Source organism: Silurus aristotelis (assembly GCF_946808225.1).
Source record: "Silurus aristotelis genome assembly, chromosome: 6".
Taxonomy (NCBI): Eukaryota; Metazoa; Chordata; class Actinopteri; order Siluriformes; family Siluridae; genus Silurus; species Silurus aristotelis.
The window spans coordinates 3,411,682-3,423,803 of NC_139579.1; the positions used below are offsets into that span (position 1 = coordinate 3,411,682).

The 12,122-nt window shown below is 41.3% G+C and overlaps 1 protein-coding gene across 1 annotated transcript in view; it reads right to left on the minus strand.

Moving 5' to 3' along the window:
• Window positions 1–8,246: 8,246 nt before the first annotated feature.
• glcci1a (glucocorticoid induced 1a) overlaps window positions 8,247–12,122 on the minus strand; it is a 43,171-nt gene continuing 39,295 nt past the window's right edge. Inside the window, exons 4-8 of the mRNA XM_083544326.1 lie at window positions 11,833–11,976; window positions 10,590–10,739; window positions 9,442–9,640; window positions 9,224–9,344; window positions 8,247–9,067 (exon numbers count right to left, since the gene is read on the minus strand). Coding sequence (XP_083400452.1) covers window positions 8,746–9,067; window positions 9,224–9,344; window positions 9,442–9,640; window positions 10,590–10,739; window positions 11,833–11,976 — 936 coding nt within the window. The 3' untranslated portion in view covers window positions 8,247–8,745. The remainder of the gene's footprint in view (window positions 9,068–9,223; window positions 9,345–9,441; window positions 9,641–10,589; window positions 10,740–11,832; window positions 11,977–12,122) is intronic.

A 12,122-nucleotide genomic window follows, 5' to 3' on the forward strand; every position in this document is an offset into this window, starting at 1 on the left:
AGGACGTGTGGCCCCTCTGTCAGTTCTAGTAATGGACATGTGGCCTTAATGTCAGTTCTAAAGGGGTCATGGTTTTTGTCCCACTTCCAGTACAGAAGATGTTGTTTCTGTGTCACGTCCACTAAAGTAGTCCCAGTCTCTGTGTTAGTTCTTGTAAAATAGGTTTAAAATAAACATGGCATACATTATTCTATTATCTAAATTCACCCTATCGCTGATTACATATTGAGATATGAATTGTGTAATCTCAGAAGAGAAAATCAGTCGATATCCATATAATGCTTGCCGTTTCATAATAGACCCACATGCCTTTCAGCTATTCATGTTCACTGATTTTACGCCATCCTCCACACAAAAACCCTAATTAGCTGAATTTCATTGAGGCATCAGACTTGTTCTTCTGCGTCTGACTGATTCTTTTGGAAACAGGCAGAAGTAAACAGGGCTTGGCTTTGTGAGAGCAGCTCTTTCCCAAAATACCTCATTCTGCTATTGTTTGTCTCGTTCGCCAAATGAAAACTTTTAATTCTGAGATTCTGCATCATTGACGAGTATAAAATAAAATCGATCAAGCAGTCGGTATCAGAATGACGGTGATCAGATGATGTCCGTAGGCTTGAATTATTGCTAAAACATTGCCACAGTGGGTCACAGTCTTTGCAATACTAGATCATCAAAATGTAGCATTATTTGCTGACGTTACACTGCTGGTTAGGACTTTATTTCCCAAGGCGATTATATTCTCTTTTTTCCCTTGCTTTGCCAGCAGAAAATATTTTGTACTGAATGAAAATTGCACTATTATGCAGAAACCAAATTTGATTCGAGACCTGTTATGTAATCAGATTACAGGGTTCAAATATATTACTAACTAATAGTAATGATAATAAGAAGAAAGTGTTTTATATGTAACACCAAGTGTGCAAACATTGGTGCTCATGACAATCTAATCTCAGAGTACAATGATAGATTTGATTGGATTGCTGTGGACAGCGAGACCTTTTAATTACCCATTTTCTAGGAACGCAGCAGTCTCTTGCTTCAGTGTAGAGCCCTCTGCTGCATGCTTCAGGCTAATACACCAACTCACACTGCACCACGCTGTCTGAGATCCTCCTGCACCTTCTCTCAGAATGAGAGGGAAATATACTTCAAGGCTCTTCTCTGTTCTGACAGCGAGGTGGTGGAATGAACTTCCCCTAGTCCTCTTTAAACGACGGCTGAAGACCCTCCCCTTCCGAAAACACTTAAATTAGCACTTTGCGTCAAAAAGATTAAGAGTTGTAGTCGGATTTATCTTAAGTTTGTAATCTAGTGTAGATGTATTCACTGCTAGAGACCAGAAGCACTTGTGTATGTCGCTCTGGACACAATCGTCGCAAATGTAAATCTGGAGTGTTGCGGCAGGGAGATTGGCGAAGGGGTAGATTAATAAATCTTGGAACACTGGACAGGTGAGGATGAGGTCTCTGCATTCGATTTAGTGAAGGGGGCATGGTCTCAACTGTCTATACTCTAAATTAATAGACTTAATATACTATAATGGAGCTCTACATCAGCAAGGAGATTTTAGAAAGGATAGCTTAGTAAATCCTGGCCTTGTGAGGAGGAAACTATGTAGTGCGAATCTCCTCACCATGCCAGACATGAGCCCTGATCACACCATTCTACAGCAATACAAATATAAAAGCATGTACTGTACTATTACTATAGTGCACATGTATCACAGGAAACCGCGTAGCTCGTCTCGTCGTACGCCTCGTACATACTCGTTTCCTTCTTCCTCCTGCAAATTGAAGTCCCACAAACATTTGATCTCGTTCGCTGCTCATGTTGTGGTTTAGAGTTATAAGTAAACATGTAGTTATATTAGTTATTAGACCGTTACCACAGCAACCAATGTTTACCGTGAATGTTGCTATGGTGTAAAAGAAGTAAAGACTTGAAAGACTTGTGTGATCCTAATCACAGGAGGGTGACAGTAACTCCTTTCCATCATCCTGTTATTGATTATTTTCCTATTAAAGCAGGGGTCTCCAATCTTTTCCAGAAAGGGCCAGTGTGGGTGCAGGTTTTCATTCCAACCAATCAATAGTCACACCTGATAGTCATTGAAAATGATCATTAGATTTGAACAGGTAGAATTTGGTGTGGACTTGCTTGGTTGGAATAAAAACCTGGTTGGAAAAACAGGCCCTTTCTGGAAAAGATTGGAGACCCCTGTATTAAAGTCCAAAAGTGTTTACAGTGTACTATAACATTCCAACATAACATTGTTTACTGTCATACGCATCCTTGTATATACACTTTTTTCACATATATCTTTATAAATTCTATATAGTTTATACTTTTTATTTATCTGCTCTCTTTTTTTCTTGGTTTATTTTTCTCCTCGTCCTATTCCCTCATGCCGGACCGTCGTAAAAAGCATTTCACTGCATGTCATACTCTGTATGTATGTATGTATATGTGACATAAAATTTGATTTGGATAAATCGGAGTGTGGTTGAAATCATAATTATTTAGACTAATGGTCCTTATTTATGAGTGAATGTAGTATTAATTGATATTCGATAATAATGATAATAACAATAGTCCACAAAAAAAGGATTATAGATTTATTGCCCCAGTAAGATATTGATTGTAGAACAGCCACAGAAGGACAATATATGCATCATTTCTGCTAATAACTTTATTTAAATAAGACAAAAAATCTCTATTTTACAGGGAGAACAAAACAAAAGGAAAGAAATGAAATTCAGACTGAAAAACACACAATTTTTCTGTACCATCGTTTATGATGGTGGACCATATATGAAACTCGGATATGTACGGCAACGTTACGCAACAAGCTCGACAGCTGGAGCGATATGACACTGCATGGCTACAATAAAGTCGAAGCTACAACCCTATTGTCATTCAGAAAAGAAAGCGTGTTCAGAGCGTTCACGTGCGGATTTCTTCTCTTTCTGCGATTCTGCTTCATCACTTCTTCAACGTTCTAACCAGAAACCATGAGCCGTGTGCATGAGTGGAAACCTGACACTGGAATGATGCAGACACACTCAGTAGCTAAAGCCAAAGCACCACGTGTTCCAGATGTGATAATGGGAGTAACAGGAGTGCACAAACTTGGTTCTCTTGATCTACAGCCCTGGAGTGTTTGATTCCTGGTAAGGATGAACCCAACATTAGAGCCAGGTGTGTTTGAAGTAAACTCTCCAGGGTGGAAGATTATTCGAACGACACTCGGTCACCCCTGATTGTGTTGTTGTTTCTTCAATAAAACGTGTTCCTGACATGTATGAAAAAGTGCACTATGAAATGAAATGATGTCAGAACTGAGCTCAGTCAGATCTATTATCAAACACTGTGGGTTGGAGTGGAGATTGTTATTCTCCTCTAATGTAAGGCGTTTAAAGCAATTCCTTTTCCCTAGCAGATAGCAGAAGATTACTCAAATCACTATTATTGCACAGATTTTACACACTGAAATAGCAGTACCATTCATTCAATAGCCTACTGATACCATCATAAAGAATAAAGTATAAACAAAGTAAAGTGTTTATAGTAATCTAAAAATGCCAGTCATTGATGCAGAATATTGAAATTTTGAATGAAGAAGATGACGATGATGCCACTCGGATTTGGATTTATAATTTCTAAATACAATTTTTGATCCAATTTTTTCATATCAAGCACTGAATTTCAATTCTATCGGCTGGCATGGTAAATATTTCAATAGTTAACTAGGAATAGGAGAAAGTTTTTTTTTTTTCCTAAAAGGTTGCCATGGCAACATTGTGTTAAACATGGTCAATTGTACCACATCAGCTGTTTTGTTTAGTTTTTTTCCCCAGGGCTGCTAGTATCCCCAGCAATGTGCTTTTGTCAATGTGGCTGAAATAAATAGAAAACAAAATCCCAAACACATGTTCATAAAATACAAAATAATATTACCTACAAGGTGCAAACAGTGATGGATCCATGCAAACTCACAGCAGCTCAAATATCAAAGTGCAATGTGGGATCTCAGTGAGGCCTTTTACCCTCAACTCTAGAAGGAGATGTAATAAACAACAACAAAAACAATTAAATTAAATTAATTAATGACTGAGTGATGTTTCTGAGTAGAGTCTAGGGGGCATTTATTTCTGGAATAAATTCTTTCCATAGCTTCTATAATTCAATAATTTTTAATCCTAATTCAGATTTATTTAAGATAGAGAAATGAGTAGGCAGATGGAGAAAAGTTGCTTGTACTATAAAAAAATTCGGTGCTTTTGGTAAATTTGGTAAAAATTTGCCAAAAAGCTCCTCCAGTGTCAATAAATCTTCTGGAGAAACTTCAGCATGCTCTGTGGTTCTCCAAGGAAAATACCACTAACGTCCACCCAAACATCCATCCAATAACAAGCAGGTAGGTCTGGCCCTTCCAGTTCTGTCAAATATATCACTATTTTAAAATGAGACATTTCCATTCTAACAATATCAAAACTCTAGCAGGAAGCTAGTATTTTTGAGCCATGGCAGCTGTGGCAGCTGATATATTACAGATTTTGCCTCAGTAGACAATATTTAAAAAATATATAGCAAATAGTCATTATGTAGGTCGTCACTGCGATTATGAAATTAAAGAGTTGGTTACAATTGATGTATTGCCAAAAAAACAAAAAACAAAACAACAATCGAAAAAAATGTACCTGCTGAACCATACAACTTGTAAAGTAGGAACACCCAAGCAAGCATACTTCATATGTGCGTTATTCTAACTTATTTGAAGCTCATAAAACGGACGATCTTTGAGATCCGATGGTCACGGCGCACGCTTACGACCTCCGGAATCAATGCAGAGACATTATTTTATTGTTGCTACAAATTAGTTGCTTATAAATCACTCGGTCGCGCATCTTGAACGTTTTGGCCTCAGGATTCAGCCAGTGGATCGGCAGCTTTTAACATACACGCCAAAGAGACACAAAATCTCACAAGGAATAGTTATGAACTAGAAAGTTGATTCACGTTGGACTGTGGTGGGGGAGTGTGTGTTCAGGTGTGTGTGTGTGTGTGTGTGTGTGTATGGCGAAGGTGGTAGGAGTTCAGTTTTGGGAAATGGACACACAATAGAGTGCAAATTACCTGAGTTTAAACTCACACCTGAAGCTGGGCTATAAACAGATACTGTGCAATACTATAGCGTTTTTTGTTTGTTTGATTTTGTTTTTATATATATATATATATATATATATATATATATATATATATATATATATATATATATATGTATATCTTTATGCATGTTTTTTTTTGTTTATACTATATATATATATATATATATATATATATAGTCACACATATATCTAAGGTCTTGAACGAAACAAAACCTGAACAAACTGTAAACATAATCTCAAAGAGCAGATCACACTTTTTCCTCTATAACAAGCATAAAGCAATAAACAGTTCTCAACTCAAACAAGCTTTTATCTTTGTTTATATATAGATATCAAAATATCTATATAGATATAGATTTATATATAGATATAGATAGAGAGAGCTTATTCATACTGTGGATGTACAAAAAAAAAAAGAAATGAAAAACAGACATGACACTGTAATCGTCAGCGCATATGATCACTTTCAGATACATGCATCCGAACGTTTTAAACCCTTAATGAAGCCTTCATGAACGTTTTCTTTACTCGTTACCGGGTTGCAGCCAAAAAAATCCCGCTTTTAAGTTACGCAGCTATTTAATTGAATTTCACTCACCTAACAGAAAGCGATGCTGTGCAATCATTCAGGTCCACATTCAGTGAGAAAATTAATCACACCGAAAAAATAAAGAAGGCGAATCCAAAGCCTGTGACCAGAACTCAGCTAAACTGTATAAATAAAATAAGAATTAAGAACCCAAAAGTCCCAAGAGGTTGTGGATTATTACATCACTATCTTGACATTGCAAGTTAAATGTAAAGTCCTTTATGGAGGCCTGATCATTTAGTGAGATCGTTCTAATTATTGTTAATGTTCATCTTTTTCATTCCTTACTAAATTCCCAAGTTAATAAACACGAACTTCACAGGATTTCTGACAGGAATTTTATTTTTATAGTTTATATCTCTAGAATTAACACTGCTAATGCTTGACCACTAGCTAGCATGAGCTTATCTGACCAGATCTTTAAATGAAATGTTCAGGATTTTCATTGCTACCTCTAACCGGCTAGGTACCTTCAGCTAACAGTCTATGGGAAAGGATTTTGTGTCATAAGCAGCTAGCTACCTAGCTAACCTGGCAGGAACATTAAGTCACATCTAAGCATTGATAATATCCAATGATAAAGCTAACTGGATAGATTATATAAGATAGTCTGACCGGATATCTGAAAGGATTTTTCATTTACAATCATTCAACATCCAAAACCTTTTCTAAACCTACAAGATTAGCTAGCTCACAACAAAAAGCTAATGTGAAACAGATTTTTGACAATTAATAATTGTTTTAATTGCTAACACATCCAGCTAGTTAATATAACCTAACCTGACAGGACTTTCTGACAGGAATTTGACATCAGTTGATCAGTCACACCATGAAGTTATGGGAAAGAGTAGTGGAAGCCAGGCTGAGAGAAGAGGTGACCATCTGTGAGCAACAGTATGGTTTCATGCCGAGGAAGAGCACCACAGATGCCTTATTTGCTTTGAGGATGTTGATGGAGAAGCATAGAGAAGGACAGAAGGAGCTGCATTGTGTATTTGTGGATTTAGAGAAAGCGTACGACAGGGTGCCGAGAGAGGAGTTGTGGTATTGTATGAGGAAGTCAGGTGTGTCAGAGAAGTATTTGAGGGTGGTGCAGGACATGTATGAGGACAGTGTGACGGCAGTAAAGTGTGCAGTAGGTACGACAGACTGGTTCAGGGTGAAGGTTGGACTACATCAAGGATCGGCCCTGAGCCCTTTCCTGTTTGCAGTGGTGATGGACAGGTTGACGGACGAGGTCAGACAGGAGTCTCCCTGGACTATGATGTTTGCAGATGATATTGTGATTTGTGGTGAGAGTAGAGAGCAGGTTGAGAAGAGCCTGGAGAGGTGGAGATATGCGCTGGAGAGAAGGGGAATGAAAGTCAGTAGGAGTAAGACAGAGTACATGTGTGTGAATGAGAGGGAGGGCAGTGGAGTGATGCGGTTGCAGGGTGAAGAGGTGAAGAAGGTGGAGGAGTTCAGGTACCTGGGGTCAACAGTGCAAAGTAATGGAGAGTGTGTTAGGGAAGTAAAGAAAAGAGTGCAGGCAGGGTGGAGTGGGTGGAGAAGAGTGACAGGAGTGATTTGTGATAGAAGAGTATCTGCAAGAATGAAAGGGAAAGTTTATAGGACTGTGGTGAGACCTGCGATGTTGTATGGATTAGAGACAGTGGCATTGAGTAAAAGACAGGAGGTGGAGCTGGAGGTAGCAGAGCTGAAGATGTTGAGGTTTTCGTTGGGAGTGACGAGGATGGACAAGATTAGAAATGAGTTTATTAGAGGGACAGCACATGTAGGATGTTGTGGTGACAAGGTGAGGGAGGCGAGATTGAGATGGTTTGGACATGTGCAGAGAAGGGACATGAATTATATTGGTAGAAAAATGCTGAAGATGGAGCCACCAGGTAGGAGGAAAAGAGGAAGGCCAAGGAGGAGGTTCATGGATGTGGTGAGGGAAGACATGCAGGTAGTTGGTGTAAAAGAGGCAGATATAGAGGACAGGGTGGTATGGAGACGGATGATCCGCTGTGGCGACCCCTAATGGGAGCAGCCGAAAGAAGAAGAAGAAGAAGAAGAAGATGAATTTTGTTCATAATCGTTGTGGCTAGTTACTACTAACTAACCAGCTAATATAAAATCTGGGAGAATTTCTGACAGGCGTGATCATGAATGTCTCTAACAAAATGACTAGCAAATTTGAGCTAACCTGACAAGATTTCTGAATTACTTTGCTTTGAAAATCCTCATGTCAGATAGATTGCTGAGATATTTAATAAAACCTTTTTTAAAAAGACACAAAGCACAGCTAATGGGTAGTTAGTTAGCTAGCTAGCATAGTTCTTGGTGGTCTGTTTCCAAACTTGGTCAGTGGTATGAAACCTTCAACAGTTTTTATCCACAGCTTTTTTTTTTGTTGTTGACATTTTGACTCAATTTTTCCTCTGAAAGTAGTTCCATTGAGGCAATGATCTGTTATTCCTACAAAATAAAGCTAATCAAAATAGTTTCTTTTAATGCACAAAACAGTGTTTTAATTTCGTGGATAGAGTGAAAAGAATACCGCCTCTTGGGACTTCTGTGGGGAAAAAAAAAAATGACAGCCCACTCTTCTTTCTTTCGTTTAAGGTTAACATTGAACCTACATTTGCATATTTTGTGGTCCATAAAACCCTCACACAATTTATTTTAACATTAATAGTATATTTTATATATGTATATATAATCTCCTACCAGCTTCTGTGGTGCTGTTCCAAAAACAGCCTGCACACTCGCACATTAAAAGCCTTTCAGCCTTTTAGTCCCTGTCAGTAACAGTGCGTAAGAAAACGGGGCAGACGTGATGACAGATTGAAGTGGAGCGTTTTTCTTGTGTTCGGAACCTTGTGTGTCACATCGACATGCAGATGGTGAAGTTTGAGTCCAGATAGAGAAGGGGAATGAGGGCATCTAGTCACCCTATGAGGGGCACAAAGTGCCACAGAGACCAGCTCTGGGCAACTCGAGCTAACTGCAAAGTTCTGAGTTTGTGTGTGGGGCCTCTTGTTGGGACGGAGATGCGGCATCTGATTCTGGCGGATCTTCTGTGCTGGTGCTGATGGAGACCTGAGTGGGATGGAGCAGGGAGTGCATGCCCGAGGAGGTCACAACACTGGGGTGTCCTCCCTCCTCCTCCTCCTCCTCCTCTACTTCTTCAGCTTGGGAGGCCGAGTGCTGAAGCAGAGAGCCAGGCATTCTGACACGGCAGAAAGCTGAGCCAGTGGGGTTGAAGTTCACCTTGTTTTTGTCGGGGCAGGAGAAGAGGGGAGTGGTAGAAGACTGTCTCGACCTGAAAGAAATAATACTTTTTTTTTTATATTCGTAACCTTTGTTTGTTGTGAGGTAAACTCACTTTTATTACTTTCTTATGCAGCATTCATGCCAAGTAGGTAGAGTATTTTAGAAATACTCTACCTACAGGCTTAAAAAATTAGGTTACACTCACGTCGTTTCTTCAAACACTTTGATCTTCTCGCAGCCTTCAGGAGGCTCCCGCTTAAACATGTAGCTGTTGTTAGGTTTGGGTGAAGAGGCAAACTTGGGGAGAGGAGAGCTGCTGCCGCTATCTGTAAAAAAAGAGCAATCCCAGGACACATATTACACTTCTGCACAGAATCAATGTAAGTATTAACAGATAATTATGAAAAGATGTGTCCCCCTAACCTTTGTCTCGGTCGTCGAGGAGTTCGTCGTTAGAGTATGGGCTGCCGTCGTGTGATCCTACCGGACATGGCGATGCGCTGGAGCAACTGCTGGAGCGGCCGAGTACTGCCGGGGTCTGAGAGTCCAAACCGCACGTACTGCTGCTGCTCCGCTGCTGAGGAGGAAATGGGGCACGGCGTCCATCAGGCACCTCCAATGCCTTTCAGAAAGAGGGGGAGAGCAGAAAAAGAAAGGCAAAAGGAAAGAAATAGAAAGAAAGACATTGAGAGTGGGTAAGAGGCAGAGGCAGATCTGTGGCTGTTAGGCATTAAAAAAGGGAAGTGTGATTGAGATGTGACTTTTACTGCCAGTAAAGAACATAAAAGAGGTGTGGCCTCTGTACTCATTAGTCCCAGTAAAGAATGCGTAGCATCTGTATCTGTAAATTTAAGTAAAGGAGGCATGGCCGCTGTACCCTCAGTCCCAGTAAAGAAGGTGTGGCCACTGTCAGTCCCAGTAAAGAAGGTATGGTCTCTGTACCCTCAGTCCCAGTCAAAGAGGCATTGCCACTGTACCCATCAGTCTTAACAAAGGAGGTTTGGCCTCTGTACCCTCAGTCTCAGTAAAGGAGGCATGGCCACTGTATCAGTCAGTCCCAAGAGGTGTGGCCTCAGTACCCTCAGTCCCAGTAAAGGAGGCATGGCCTCTGTACCCTCAGTCCCAACAAAAGAGGTGTGGCCTCTGTACCCTCAGTCCCAGTAAAAGTGGCATGGCCACTGTACCCACAGTTCCAGTAAGGAAGGTGTGGCCCCTGTACCCACAGTCACAGTAAGGGAGGTGTGGCCTCTGTACCCTCAGTCTCAGTAAAGGAGGCATGGCCACTGTATCAGTCAGTCCCAACAAAAGAGGTGTGGCCTCAGTCCCAGTAAAGGAGGCATGGCCTCTGTACCCTCAGTCCCCCCAAAAAAACGTGGGGCCTTAGTACCCTCAGTCCCAGTAAAGGAGGCCTGGCCACTGTATCAGTCAGTCCCAGTAAGGAAGGTGTGGCCCCTGTACCCACAGTCCCTGTGAGGGAGGTGTGGCCTCTGTACCACACCAACCTTTCACCAAACGTTTACTTTATATATATCTTTAATCATCAGACTGTATCTCATGTGCCATATAGATACCTTTAGTTCCTCCTTCTCTCCGTTATCTTTAATAAAGACTTTCTCCAGCTCGTGATTGATGCCCTCCATGCTGCTGGGCACGCGTGAGATGGACGGTTTCGGTACAGTGATGTTGGGCAGGGTCATCTGTGCCGGCTTCGACATGGGAGACTGGAGAGCATGTATTACAATATTAATTCTACATCACCTAGAAATAAAACAGCACTGTTCTTCAATGTTCAACGTTTTCCTCATAACTGAGCAGACAGAACAAAAAGGGTTTCATCAAAGTTTTATTTAATGTTTATTCAAGTAAAGAATTAATGTATATGCATGATTAGATAAATCTAACATTACAAATACATTTCCTTATCGAAGGACTTGCACATTACACTTCTCTATGTGTGATGGCTTGGCTGGAAATCCTACTGGGGTGTGTGTGTGTGTGTGTGTGTGTGTGTGTGTGTGTGTGTGTGATATCATGGACAGTGGATCGAATGGACAGGCTGCTGGTAGTGTTTGCGTGCGTGCGATATCACTGACAGTGGCTCGAATGGATATGCTGCTGGTAGTGTGTGTGTGTGGGTGGGGGGGGGGGGGTGTGCTTGCATTGGCTCGGCTTGACATACTGCTGGCAGTGTATGTGTGTGTGTGTGTGTGTGTGTGTGTGTGTGTGTGTGTTCACTGTGACTTGGCTGGACATACTGCTTGTAGTGAGTGAGTGTGTGTGTGTGTGTGTGTGTGTGTGTGTGATATCACTGACAGTGGCTTGACTGGACATGCTGCTGGTAGTGTGTGTATGTGTGTTTGTACAGTATGTGTGTGTCTCTATGAGAGCTCACCTTGGCTTAGCTTGACATGTTGCTGCTAATGTGTTTGTGTGTTTTTGTGTGTGTGCTTGCAGTGGCTTGGCTGTACATACTGCTGGTAGTGAGTGAGTGAGTGAGTGAGTGAGAGTGTGTGTATGTGTGTGTCTGTGTGCGCTCACGGTGGCTTGGCTGGACATACTGCTGGTAGTGAGTGTGTGTGTGTGTGTCTGTGTACGCTCACCGTGGCTTGGCTTGACATACTGCTGGTAGTGAGTGAGTGAGTGAGTGAGTGAGTGAGTGAGTGAGTGAGTGAGTGAGTGAGTGAGTGTGTGTGTGTGTGTGTGTGTGTGTGTGTGTGTGTGTGTGTGTGTGCGCTCACCGTGGCTTGGTTGGACATGCTGCTGGTAGTAAGTGTGTGATTGTGTGAGTGTGTGCGTGTGTGTGTGTGTGCTCACCGTGGCTTGGCTGGACATACTGCTGGTAGTGTGTGTGGTGGTGAAGATGCAGCAGTGGAGGGGAGACAGAAGCTCCCTACTGTCCTTAATATGCCGACTTCCTCCCTGCTTAGTGCGCTGGAGCTGCAGGCGGAGCTTAGCAATCTGATACAGAGAGAGAGAGAGAGAGAGAGAGAGAGAGAGAGAGAGAGAGAGAGAGAGAGAGAGAGAGAGAGAGAGAGAGAGAGAGAGAAGGCTCAGACTAATGTAAGAATCATTTTAACTGCTTTTTCTCAGATCTGCCACAAAGG